Below are 12936 nucleotides of genomic sequence, written 5' to 3'. Positions count from 1 at the left end.
TGAATGGTCCAAACAAGTGATAGTCAGAAGGGGCAAGATCGGAACTATATGGAGAATGATCCAGTAATTCAAATTTGAGTTTCTGGAGCGTTTCAGCAGTGTAGGCAGCAGTTTGTGGACAGGCATTGTCGTGCAACAACACAACACCTTTTGACAGCAATCCTCGGCGTTTGCTTTGAATTGCAGGCTTTAGCCTGGTAGTAACCATCTCACTGTAATGTACACTGTTTATTGTTGTGCCCCTTTCCCCATAATGTTCCAGCACTGGACCTTGTGAGTCCCAAAAATCCATAAGCATCAGTTTTCCTGCGGACAGTTGGGTCTACAACTTTTTATCGCATGGCGAATTTGGATGTTTCCATTCCATACTCTGCTGTTTACTCTCCAGCTCGTAATGACGGCTCCATGTCTTGTCACCAGTAATGATCCTGTCTAAGAAGTTGTCCTCTTTGTTGCCATAGCAATCCAAATATTTTTTGCAGACATCCAAGTGCACTTGTTTATGCAACTGTGTGAGTTGTTTTGGGACCCATCTTGCACAAACTTTATGAAACCCAAGTCTGTTGTGGATGATTTCGTAGGCAGAACTGTGACTAACTTGCAGACGATGTGCCACTTTGTCAGTAGTTAATCATCTGTCTAAGAGAATCATTTCTCGTGAATGCACAATGGTTTCTTCATTCATCCAGCTCCTTCATCATGTGTAACACTTGTGCGGCCATTTCAGAATTTTTCAATCCATTCGTAGATACTCTGTTGTGGCGAAACACTGTTCCCATACTGTACAGAAAGTCTTTGATGAATTTTGGCCCCTGATATGCCTTCCTTGCTCTTCTTTGGTGCAAATAGACAATAGAGCAGCCATGATTAACACCACGACAGCAATAATGAAACTAACTTAGCAGCTTGAAAACTGCAAATATATAACAACAAATAAACAAAGCATGTGTCATCAATGTAAAACAACAGTACTACCAAAATAAACAAAAATATAACTAAATTGCGGATAATAATTGACTTATCCTCGTATTTGACAATAGAACTACACACTGCAATGAATTACATGTGAGAATATTGTTAACACCTTGACAAAGATCCAATATGCTACTTTTATGGAGGAGTAACTCATATTGACAGTAGTTAAAATTTTGCATAGCATGAAATGTGCGTCATGAGGTAACATCATGAGAGACATTGCAGAGATAGTCGTTAGTCAATAATAAAAACAGAAGACATGTTTGAAACCATTAACTGGTGTAGTACAGTTTTAAAATAAAATATAAGTTGTGAAAGAATAAGTTTACAACCATCACAAAATGAAATGTTACCTATTGATCACCAGGTGTAGTCATGTTACGATACTCAAACATATAATAAATGACATTCAACAGATTCATTAGGTAAGCCTAGGTTAGGGGCAACACTCAAAATAAAAAGGAATCTAATATTACATTTAAAAGGATTTTTTAATGTTTTAAAAGACTTAATGGCATAGTATTAGACCGTAATAACAGCTCAGCTGTTATCTACTTACAACCATCACAGAGTAAAATGTTACAAGAGTTTGTCTAACTGTAGTCATATTACAATAGTTGATGATATAATAGATAGTACACAATAGAACCATTTAGGTAAGCCCAGATGAGTGGCAACGATTTGAAATAAAATGAAAGCTAATATTACAATCTTTTTCCTTATTTTTTTTTTCTTTTTCTTTTTTTAAATTTTATATTAAGAAGCACAATGGTATAATATTGGACTGTATAGCAGCCTGATGTATGTTGTGATAAAATTGTAAACTAAGTCAAATGAGTAGTATGAAGTACTGATGTTATTGAAATGCAAAGTACCGACATGATACGCAGTCTGAGACACAGCTTGCATAGCATCTTCAAATAAATCTAAGAACCAGTTCTTACTGAAAAACTCCTGCTCCTTAAGTAACCAGTGCAACTGACAACTTCAATGTGTATGTATTTCAGAGTCTTCCAAGATGTCTAATAAATGACTATGAAGGGCAAAGTGCAAAACCTCAAGTCCATCAGCTATCAGCAACAAGCCATTCTTCTTCATTTTCATATGCTGTCCCAGAGCACTAGCATTATTGGGAGATGAATGCTCTCTGTATCCATATCTTGTATACATCTGGTTTACTGAAAATACTTTTTGATTTGGGTCCTATGTCATGCCTCAATTTCTTTCTTTCTTTCTTTTACTGGGTCCCGCACTGGCGCAGGGTCGGCATTGTTAGGAACGGATTTGGCAAGGTTAGTGGAAAGGGGTGGCCGGATGCCCTTCCTGCCGCCACCCCGTACCCCCCAGGGTGGAATTAGTTTACCCCTGCTGGCTGCATCTAGTGTAAGTCATGGAATAGTGTGAACGTGTTCAGATGTCTGCAAGTCGTGTAACTGAGGCAGAACTTTGGGACCAGCCCGGTGATGTGGAAAACCACATCCAGGCTGGCCGGCACACCGGCCCTCGTCGTAAATCCGCCGAGCGAATTCGATCCGGGGCCAGCGCGCCTACCCGAGTCCAGGAAGCAGCGCGTTAGCTTGCTCGGCTATCCTGGCAGATCTGTGTCATGTCTCAGTCACATGTGTTAATTAGCTCTTGTTTCAAACATTAGTCTGTTTCAAAATTTTCACAATTTTGTCACAGTGGGGACCGTTATAGGTTAGATCAATGAAACAATCCTTTTTTTTACCCTCTTCTTTTTACCAAGTTGGATTTCTTCTTCTGTATAGAGTGAAACAATTTACAGATACTTTTAGCTTTATACACATTTTCTATACCTACTTGAACAATTGTCTGCAACTTCGTATACCTTGCCTTCTGACTTATATCTAACCTCAAAACACTATGTATCATGAAGCAAAAATACGCACATTTGTAGGTACTCGGATGACATGAATGTTTATTAATTAAAACATTGATGCAGATGGGTTGACAAAATACTCCAAAAAGAAGATTACTGCCTTTCCTAGTAACAGAAAGCTCTAAGTAATTTAATGAATTGCTCTTTTCCACTTCAAAAGTGAATTTAACATTAAGGTGCATGGAGCTGAAATGGGATCACAAACTAGAAATATCCTCATCACATCCTTCATAAAGTAATAATATGTTATCTACATGACAATGACATGATTTAAATTTTGTCATGAACTCCAAATGTGAATAAAAAATGTGCATTCCAAGTGACTGACAAAAATTGCTACCAGGGAACCTGCAAGTGAATTACCCTTAGCTAAGCCATTAGACCGTGAATACAATTTGTCATTAAAGTTAAATGCTTTGAAGGATGAAGGCAGTTATTCATTCCACAACCTCACCACGGGACAGCACATTATGGGTCAATAAATTTTTTTAATTATATCAAGAGTATAATTGGTATACATGAATTACAAGTTAACAGTATCCTGTGAAGCTAAACAAGTACCATCTGTGATTTAAAGGGTTTTGATTTTGTCCATTAATTCATAGGAATCTTTTATACTGAATGTCTTTGGAAAAGTGTAAGCTTCTTTTAATTTTGTTTTGTTTGAAAATCTAAGTTTATAATTAGGGCTGGAACAAAGTTTTGTCATTGTGAAACTCATTCATAGGTTTGGATTTGATCTCAACTGTTTCTGTGTTCATGAAGAAATTTTCAGTTTTTCTTAAGTAATCTGTGCCAGAAAGAACCACCGTGGAGTTACCTTTATCTCATTTTGTGAAAATAACATACTCATGATGGAGTTTTGTGCTGTTATTGTTATGGCCTTCAGTCTGAAGGCTGGTTTGATGAAGTTATCTCCATGCTACTCTGTCCTGTGTGACCCTCTTCACCTCCAAATAACTACTGCAACCTACAACTTTCTGAATCTGCTCTCTCAGAATGTGTCCTATCTACCGATCCCTTCTTTTGGTCAATTTGTATGATAAATTTCTCGTCTGCTCAGTTCTATCCAATACTTCTTCATTAGTTTCGTGACTGACCCATCTAACTACTTCCTTATTAGCTATGTGACTGACCCATCTAATCTTCAGCAATCTTCTCTAGCTCCACATTTTGAAAGCTTCTGTTCTCTTTTTATCTAAACTATTTATCATTCATGTTTTTCTTCCGTAAATGGCTACACTCTAGACAAATACATTCAGAAAAAACTTCCTAACACTTAAATGTATATTTGATGTCAACAAATTTCTCTTCTTCAGAAATGCTTTTCTTGCCATTGCCAGTCTATATTTTATCTTCTCTCTCCTGCCATCATCAATTATTTTGCTGCCCAAATAACAAAACTCATCTACAACTTTAGTGTCTTGTTCCCAAATCTGATTTCCATAGCATCACCTAATTTAATTGTGCTTGTTTTGTTTTCCTGATGTTCATCTTATATCTTCTTTCAAGACACTGTCCATCCCATTCAGCTGGTCTTCCAAGTCCTTTGCTGTCTCTGAGAGAATTGCAATGTTATCAGCAAACCTCAAAGTTTTTATTTCTTCTCCCTGGATTTTAATTCCTACTCAAAATTTTTCTTTGGGTTTCTTTCTTGTTCAGTGTATATACCGAATAACATTGTGGATAGGCTACAACTGTCTTATTCCCTTTTCAACCACAGCCTCACTTTTATGCCCTTCAGCTCTTGTAACTGCCGTCTGGTTTCTGTACAAGTTATAAATAGCCTTTTGCTCCCTGTATTTTACTCCTGTTGTCTTTAGAATTTCAAAGAGAGTATTCCAGTCAACATTCTTAAAAGCTTTCTCTAAGTCTATAAATGTAGATTTGCCTTTCCTTAACTTATCTTCTGAGATAAGTCGTAGGATCAGTATCACTCTATATGTTCCAACATTTCTCTGGAATCCAAACTGATCTTCCCCAATGTTGGATTCTACCAGTTTTTCCATTCTTCTGTAAAGAATTTGTGTTAGTATTTTGCAACCATGACTTATTAAACTGATAATTTAGTAATTTTCACACTTTTCAGCAGTTGCTTTCTTTGGAACTGGAATTACTACATCCTTCTCGAAGTCAGCAGTTGCCTTCTTTGGAATTGGAATTACTACATCCTTCTTGAAGTCCAAGAGTATTTCGCCTGTCTCATACATCTTGCACACCAGATGGAAGATTTTTGTCATTGCTGGCTCTCCCAAGGCTATCAGTAGTTCTGATAGAATATTGTCTATTCCTGGGGCCTTGTTTCGACTTTTACCTTTCAGAGTTATGTCAAATTCTTCTTGCAGTATCGTATCTCCCATCTCATACTCTTCTACATCTACTTCTCTTTCTATAATTTTGCTTTCAAGTCCATCGCTTTTGTGTAGACCCTGTATATATTCCTTCCACCTTTTGGGTTTCCCTTGTGTGCTTAGGACTGGTTTACCATCTGAGCTCTTTATGTTCACATAGCTTCTTCTGTTTTCCCCAGAGACCTCTTTAATTTCCCTGTAGGTGGTATCTATCTTCCCCTTAGTGAAATATGCTTTTTCATCCTTACATTTGTCCTCTAACCATACCCCCTTAGCAATTTTGCACTTCCTGTCACACTCATTTTTTAAATGTTTGTATACCCTTTCACTTGCTGCATTTTTAAATTTTTCTTTTTCGTTAGTTAAATTCAGTGTCTCTTATGTTATCCAAGGATTCCTGCTAGGCCTTGTCTTTTTAGCTATTTGATTCTCTGCTGCCTCCATGGTTTCAACTCTTAAAGCTACTTATTCGTCTTCTACTGTATTCCTTTCCCCTGTTCTAGTCAACTGCTGCCTAATGCTATCTCTGAAACTCTCAACAACCTCTGATTCTTTCGTCTGGTCCCACCTCCTCAATTTCCTAACTTTTTGCAATTTCTTCAGTTTTAATCTACAGTTCATAACTAATAAATTGTGGCAAGGGTCTACATCTGCCCCTGGAAATGTCTTACAATTTAAAATTTGGTTTCTAAATCTTTTTTTAACCATTATATAATCAATCTGAGACCTTCCAGTGTCTCCATGTCTCTTCCACGTATACAACCTTCTTTCATGATTCTTAAAGCAAGTGTTAGCGATGATTAAAGAATGCTCTGTGCAAAATTCTACCAGATGGCTTCCTCTTCCTTTTCTTCCTTTCTCTCCGTCCATATTCACCTCCTATATTTCCTTCTCTTCCTTTTCCTTCTATTGAATTACAGCCACCAATCACAGTTAAATCTTCATCTCCTTTAACTATCTGAATAATTTCTTTTATCTCATCATACATTTCTTCAATCTCTTCATCATCTGCGGAGCTAGCGGTATGTAAACTTGTGCAACAGTGGTAAGCATGGGCTTTGTGTCTATCTTAGACACAGTAATGCATTCACTATACTGTTCATAGTAACTTACCTGCATCCCTATTTTCTTATTCATTACTAAACCCTCTCCTGCATTAAGCCTTGTTGACTTTGTATTTATATCTCCTATTCACCTGGAGGGCAGCGTGGAGGGTAAAAATTGTAGAGGGAGACCAAGAGATGAATACACTAAGCAGATTCAGAAGGATGTAGGTTGCAGTAGGTACTGGGAGATGAAGAAGCTTGCACAGGATAGAGTAGCATGGAGAGCTGCATCAAACCAGTCTCAGGACTGAAGACCACAACAACAACAAACATTCACCTGACAAGAAGTCCTGTTCCTCCTGCCACCGAACTTCACTAATTCTTGCTATATCTAAATTCAATCTATCCATTTCTCTTTTTAAATTTTCTAACCTACCCATCTGATTAAGGGATCTAACATTCCACACTCCGGTTCATAGAATACCAGTTTTATTTCTCCTGATGGCGACATCCTCATCTACATCTACATCCTGAGTAGTCCCCTGCCGGAGATCCGATTGGGAGAATATTTTACCTCCGGAATATTTTACCCAAAAGGGGGTGTCACATGATTCAACCATACAGTAGAGCTGCATGTCCTTGGGAAAATTACAGCTGTAGTTTCCCCTTGCTTTCAGCCATTCACAGTACCAACACAGGTCATTCTGTGTGATGTTGAGAGACCAGACTAGTTAATCATCCAGGGAGATGCCCCTGCAACTACTGAAAAGGCAGCTGCCCTCTTCAGGAACCACACATTTGCCTGGCCTCTCAACAGATACCACTCCCCCCCCCCCCCCCCACCCCCACCCTGGGGCGGTGGTTGTTTCGGCAGCATGGCAAGGTCCATGGTTTATTGGGAGGAGGGGTTGTATTAAGTTATTTTAAAATGTGATTGCAGTTTATAGATTTCTTGGTTAAGGTATTGAAACTGCTGATAGCCCTATTTGTTGCTACCACAACTTCGACTTGTTGACATTTAGAAAGCTTTGCATACTCACTTACTGTTTTAATCTCCGCATTGTATCTTTTACAAGCTGTTTTATCATAGGAGGAGTGAGGCTATGCTTGAGACTTTAATTTAAGATATTTAATTCATATGGGGAAAATCTGACATTCGTTAGATTAACTAGACAATCTGCAAATTTAACGTTCATACTGCGGCAAGTATTGTATTTGTAGTAATGACACAATGTGGACAGTTTACATTCCTGTCCATGAAAAAATATTATATTTTTCATACTCAGTAGTATCAGATATCAATTTACTAACCTTAGAGAAGGCTGGCTGAGGAATCAACTGCTCTAGACAACACTGAAGATCAAATGCTTTCTGAACCATAATGTGGCTTTTATCCTATGCCAATCATGAAGCTCACTTTTGACAAGAACCACTTCAGATAAGTATTATGTTATGAAAAGTTTTCGAATGACTTTTACACTTAATTTTTGCGTAGTTAGGTGTAACATTATAAGGTAAACATTTGGTGTTAAAAATCACTTTCACGAAGCCCTTTGTTGCCTCTGTCGTAGATACTTCACCTCATTCCTAGCCTGACAAGGCACAAATTCCATTATTTTACGAAGACGTACATCCGTGGTAGAGGCAGCCAACCATTCAGATTTGGCACAACATTGAGATATAGAACGGTCTCGATTGCACAATTCAAAATTTCATCGTCAGACTGAAGCTGTGGAAAAAGTGCACAAAGAAATTAACTGTAACAAATATATATGTACTAACATAAGTGTGCATCGTAGTGACCCATACGTGGAATTTTCACTTAATATTATACTTGAATTTAAATCAAACTGCAGTAAAGAGCTGCTGAAAGTGAGCACATAGATTGAATATAATACAGATCTCGTCTCATACAGGCATATTTGAAAGTGCTGTTGTCTATTCAAAAAGAACCAGTGCAACTGTGGCATTTAAGCTTTCTAAGAAGTAAATGAAGGCTGGTAGGTAGCACCAGCACTGACAATAGAAATGAAGTCAAAGAATAACTTTACAAAGAACATACATTGCGATGAACTAAATGTGAGAACGTCATTAACAATGTGACAGAGATCCAATATGCTACTTTTACGTGGGAGTAACTTGTATTGACAGAAGATAAAATTATACATAGCATGAAATGCAGATTGTTAGGTAACATTGTGAATGATGTGAGAGAGATAGTCATTAGTCAGTAATCAAAACAGAAGTTACGTTTGTAACCATAACTGGTTTAGTACAATGAAACATAAAACTGATGTATATCACAAATAGAATATAAGTTGTGAAAGAATAAGTTTACAAAGATCACACAATGAAATATTACATTAGTATTACCAAATGTAGTCATGTTGCATGAGTCAAACATATAATAAATGACATACAACAGAATCATGGAAGGCAAGCCTGGATTAGAGTCAACATTTGGAAGTAAGAAGGAATCTAATATAACAATAAAATGATTTTTTAATATTTAAAAAAACTTAATGGTGTAGTATTTATTCTATCATTTCAGTCTGATGATTGAATTTTGAAAATAAAGAATTGTGCGATAAAGACTTTTCTGTATTTCAAAGGTGTGCCAAATATGAACAGTATCATGCCTCTACTGTGGCTGTATTTCTCCATCAAGTAATGGAATTTTGTTAGTCACGTTTCTTATGGCCACATCATAAGCACAACTAGGTTGTGTTAGTCACATTACATCATAAGTGTGTGTGTCATAAATAACAAGTTGCAAATTCACTACATTTGTTTCACAAAAATGCAAGACATTATAAACAATAGAAAATTGACTGAGTTCACTGCAGTCTTTACATTTGTTGCACCTCACCGTCGGTTAACTGTGTCGCATTGGCAGTGTTGAGTTTTGAGTGTCTTAGGTTTTGCCTCTTACAGCCACTTATAGAGGTCAGTTTTCAGTCTGTTTCATCCCGTTTTTGATAACCCAGTGTTTCTTTGTTCTGCTGGTTTGTATTTGTTTAGTATTTTTGGTAGTTTTGCATCCTCTATCATACTGACACACTCTTTCCATTTTCTTTTTTCATTTAGATGCATTAATTCTAATTCTGCTCTTATCTCTGTATTTTGCTTTTCATCTGCTAAATATTTCAGAAATCTCATTTTCCCACTCTGAATTCTTAATGTGTACTTTTTTGGTGTTACCAGGTTTTGCTCCATACATTACAAATATTATCAATATTATCATATGCCATTTCACTGTTAAAATTATTTTATAGCACTCTCTCTCTCTCTCTCTCTCCCCCTGTTATGCCCTGCTTTGTAGTATGATAGGTGAGAATAGCTGTTACTCATAATTTTTATTTTTGAAACCAAAACTGTAACTAGGATATGTGAATACAATTTAAATGTGTCTTCAGGCTTAAACTTTTGGTCTTTTAGTGAGACAAACATTTCCAGCTGTTACTTAAAATATGCTTATTGATGTTGTAGGTAACCACTCGAGCTGAAACTAGTTGTGTACATGACAGGTGCAAGAAGTAGCTTTGATAAATATTACAGCCTGCGTGGCGAAATGTTATCTTCATTATTATAGTTTGTGTAAAGTAACTTTGTGATTGGTGATTCAGTAAGTCAAGTGGTAGGGCCAGTCAATAGCAGTTCTTTCTGCAAGGTCACATGCTCACTCTGTAGGTAGCCTTTTCAGGTGGTGTTAGCAACTGCAAACTGTCAGTCACAGAGTTACTTTATTTGATCAACAGGATACTTGCAAAATTCCTTCGTTATAGGTATTTGTGCCATCACCATTAACAATTACCGTCCCCGTTCGGCAGTGATGAAAATCGATATACAGAAAACACAACTTCTGTTGCAGGTACAACTACTCACCATCAACGGCCCCTTCGACGCCACGCCTGGGAGGCGGCGGTAGCTGCTCCCCGAAGGTCCCGCCACCGGGCAGTAGTGGGGGTGGAGGAGGGGGTTCCTCATCGTCAGGCGGGGCCGGGACACCAACCAACCCGACACCTCCTGACAGCTTGACAAGTGAGGACAGCAGCTACGTGTCTGCCAAGGAGGGCAGCTGCTCTTCAACGGCTGGGCCACGTGTCCGCTTCTCGCCTGTCATGCAGCACGGTGGAGGTGTTGGCGGGAACAGCTCATCAGGCAGTGGTGTGGGACTGATGGACGCCCCCGTGCAGGACTCGACAGTCCCGTTGCCGGTCTCCCGGAGGAATGCCCCCTACCACCGCAAACCTTCCGTCTCCGAACTGGAACGAGAATTCCTATCGTAGCGGCGGCCCCGGGCCCTGATACGGGCGACCGGTCCTCTGAGTGGAACATAACTCCCTGTGTGGTGTTCCTAAGCTTGCCTGTCCTTCCTCACGTTCTGGGAGGAAGTCGTATTTGATTCAGACACTACCTTCACGTTTTCAGTGGCCGCTCGTTGAGTGCGTTTCTGTGGTAAATGTAGGTTTGAAGAACTGTTATACTTCTTTTTTTAGGAAAGTGTGCTTTGCCTGCTGCTAAGTGCTGTTTTTGAAGAGTGGAGATGTGTAATGCTTGTTTTGTAAATTGTGCCCTCACAATGTTTGGCAGTGTAGTAGATGCACTGGACTTTATATTATGATAAGAAAGTTTCTCCTGCACAGGCAAAATAGTCAGTTGTAAACACATTTGTGACTTTTTATGTCACAAGCCAGAAGTTGTGTGTTGTATGTCTCATTTTGTAAATTGAACACACACAACAGGCCTGTATCATATGTAAGTAATATTTTGGTTGACATTAGGTTCAATACTGTAATCCTTGTTTGCATTTCATCAGAGCTATTTCAAGAATCTCTGCCTGCTAAATTTTATCATGAAATCTGCAAAATTAAGAATGTGTACTGCTCTTGAGGTTGTTTATAAAACTGGAATTGCCAAATTACATTTGTACAGTCATTTGAGCATTTTTATAATGATTCATCTCACGTATTTGCATTGCTTCTTGAGGGATACGAGTTAAGTACACTCGAGAAGAGATATGGTTCATCACTAATGTGGATGTGACTATAGGACTGATGTAAATATACATGAAGTATATGGGAGAGGGGAGGGTGGGAAAGGGGGGAGGGAAGATGGAATTTTAACTCATTTTAGAGACTGGAGTTATCTAGGTTCTTTTTCTAGTAGACAACTTACTGTCTATGAGATACACAGAACATAAACAGTAGTTACTTCTAAGCTTGCTGACAGAGAGAGAGAATTTGGACATGGATATTCATACTGGTGTGTTATATGATAAGAATTGCAGATCATGTTTCTCAAGTATCAGAATGGTTGCACAGAATATGCAGAGTTCTTTCTGTTCCATTGTAATGCTGTGACAATTGGTGATTTAACATTGTCAGGGGCCACTAAAAGTTATTTAAAATTTTAGGAACCAGAACAGGAATTTGCAGGTACTGCCAAGGTTAGTTTTTATGAATCACTGGAAAAGTTCAGATCTGCAAAAAATAATAATCCTCACAAACTTCCAGACTGTTAGTGAAACTAAATGTTTTATGCTTGACATTTGAAAATGATCAAGAATCTTTTTCGATATATAATTTTCAATTTGTCTTTCTTGGTCTGTGAGCAGAGATTTGAAGTTATGGGGCTTAACAATGGTCAGAAATAAAATTTTATGCACACTGTACCTCATTACTAATGCTTTGTGCATGGAGAGGGACATTAATACTTTAGTTTGGTAGATTATATAGCCTTCACGAATTTCAAATTCTAAATTTGTTTTTATTGTTGGCAGAATAACTGCACACAACTGTACAGTGTCATTGTGTGCCTGCTGGTATTTGTATTTACCGTTTGATGAAAGTATATTTGAAATTTTGGTAGTTATTTAGTTACTACCTTATCAGAGATGGATAAAGTGAAACAAACTCACTGTGAGGCCTACTCTGTTAAGTTACAGCATATTAAAAATATTGTATAAAGTCAGACAACACCTTGCTTCTATCTCTCTCTGTTGCTAAAGCAAACTTGTCATTCTTTCCACACTTCCTTTCTTGTATTGCAACTCTCTTTAACAGAGCAGTGCATTTGAAAGGACTGATTAAAATGTTTGATAGCAATAATTTTCTAAGGTCATTGTTATTTGTGTATGTTAAAAATTTTGTAATGCAAAGCCATTTGACATTCCTGTAAATGTTGAGAATGAGCATTCAGTATTAGCTGTAACAAGATATGTGTGACAAAAGACATGTTATTCTTTGTGCCAATAAGTATAAGTATTCTCATGTTTGCAAATAATTTCAGCCTGATTAGTTTCTTGACTAATTCTTGATATGATACTGGAAAATACTGGGTGGAATACAAAACAATGGAATGTATAAAGATAACCACTGACAGTACAGTGGAGATTTGCAGAAGATAGATATGTAAGCATGAACTGGAAAAAAAAAGATAACTCAGCATATGAACTTTGGTTCTTCCTCAGAGCAGACAGACACATACCTACTCACACACATCCACACTGGTGTAATGTCACAAAGAATCCATATGTGCATAAATGTTGCATGCTTTGAAGAACAAAATTTCATAAAATGAACTATCCTTTTCCACTTATTGTTTTTATGCCTATTACCAGTCAATACACCCACTATACTAGTTCCATTGTCTTTATACATTT

General features: G+C 37.7%; 1 protein-coding gene across 1 annotated transcript in view; it reads left to right on the top strand.

The window, feature by feature from the left end:
- The window catches only part of LOC126425305 (mitogen-activated protein kinase kinase kinase 10-like), a 731045-nt gene extending 719694 nt beyond the window's left edge, over positions 1–11351 (top strand). The window contains exon 12 of the mRNA XM_050088284.1: positions 10144–11351. Coding sequence (XP_049944241.1) covers positions 10144–10561 — 418 coding nt within the window. The 3' untranslated portion in view covers positions 10562–11351. The remainder of the gene's footprint in view (positions 1–10143) is intronic.
- The last annotated feature ends 1585 nt before the right edge of the window (positions 11352–12936 follow it).

This window comes from Schistocerca serialis, chromosome 10, assembly GCF_023864345.2.
Source record: "Schistocerca serialis cubense isolate TAMUIC-IGC-003099 chromosome 10, iqSchSeri2.2, whole genome shotgun sequence".
NCBI lineage: Eukaryota > Metazoa > Arthropoda > Insecta > Orthoptera > Acrididae > Schistocerca > Schistocerca serialis.
This window is presented reverse-complemented; position numbering and strand designations above follow the sequence as displayed.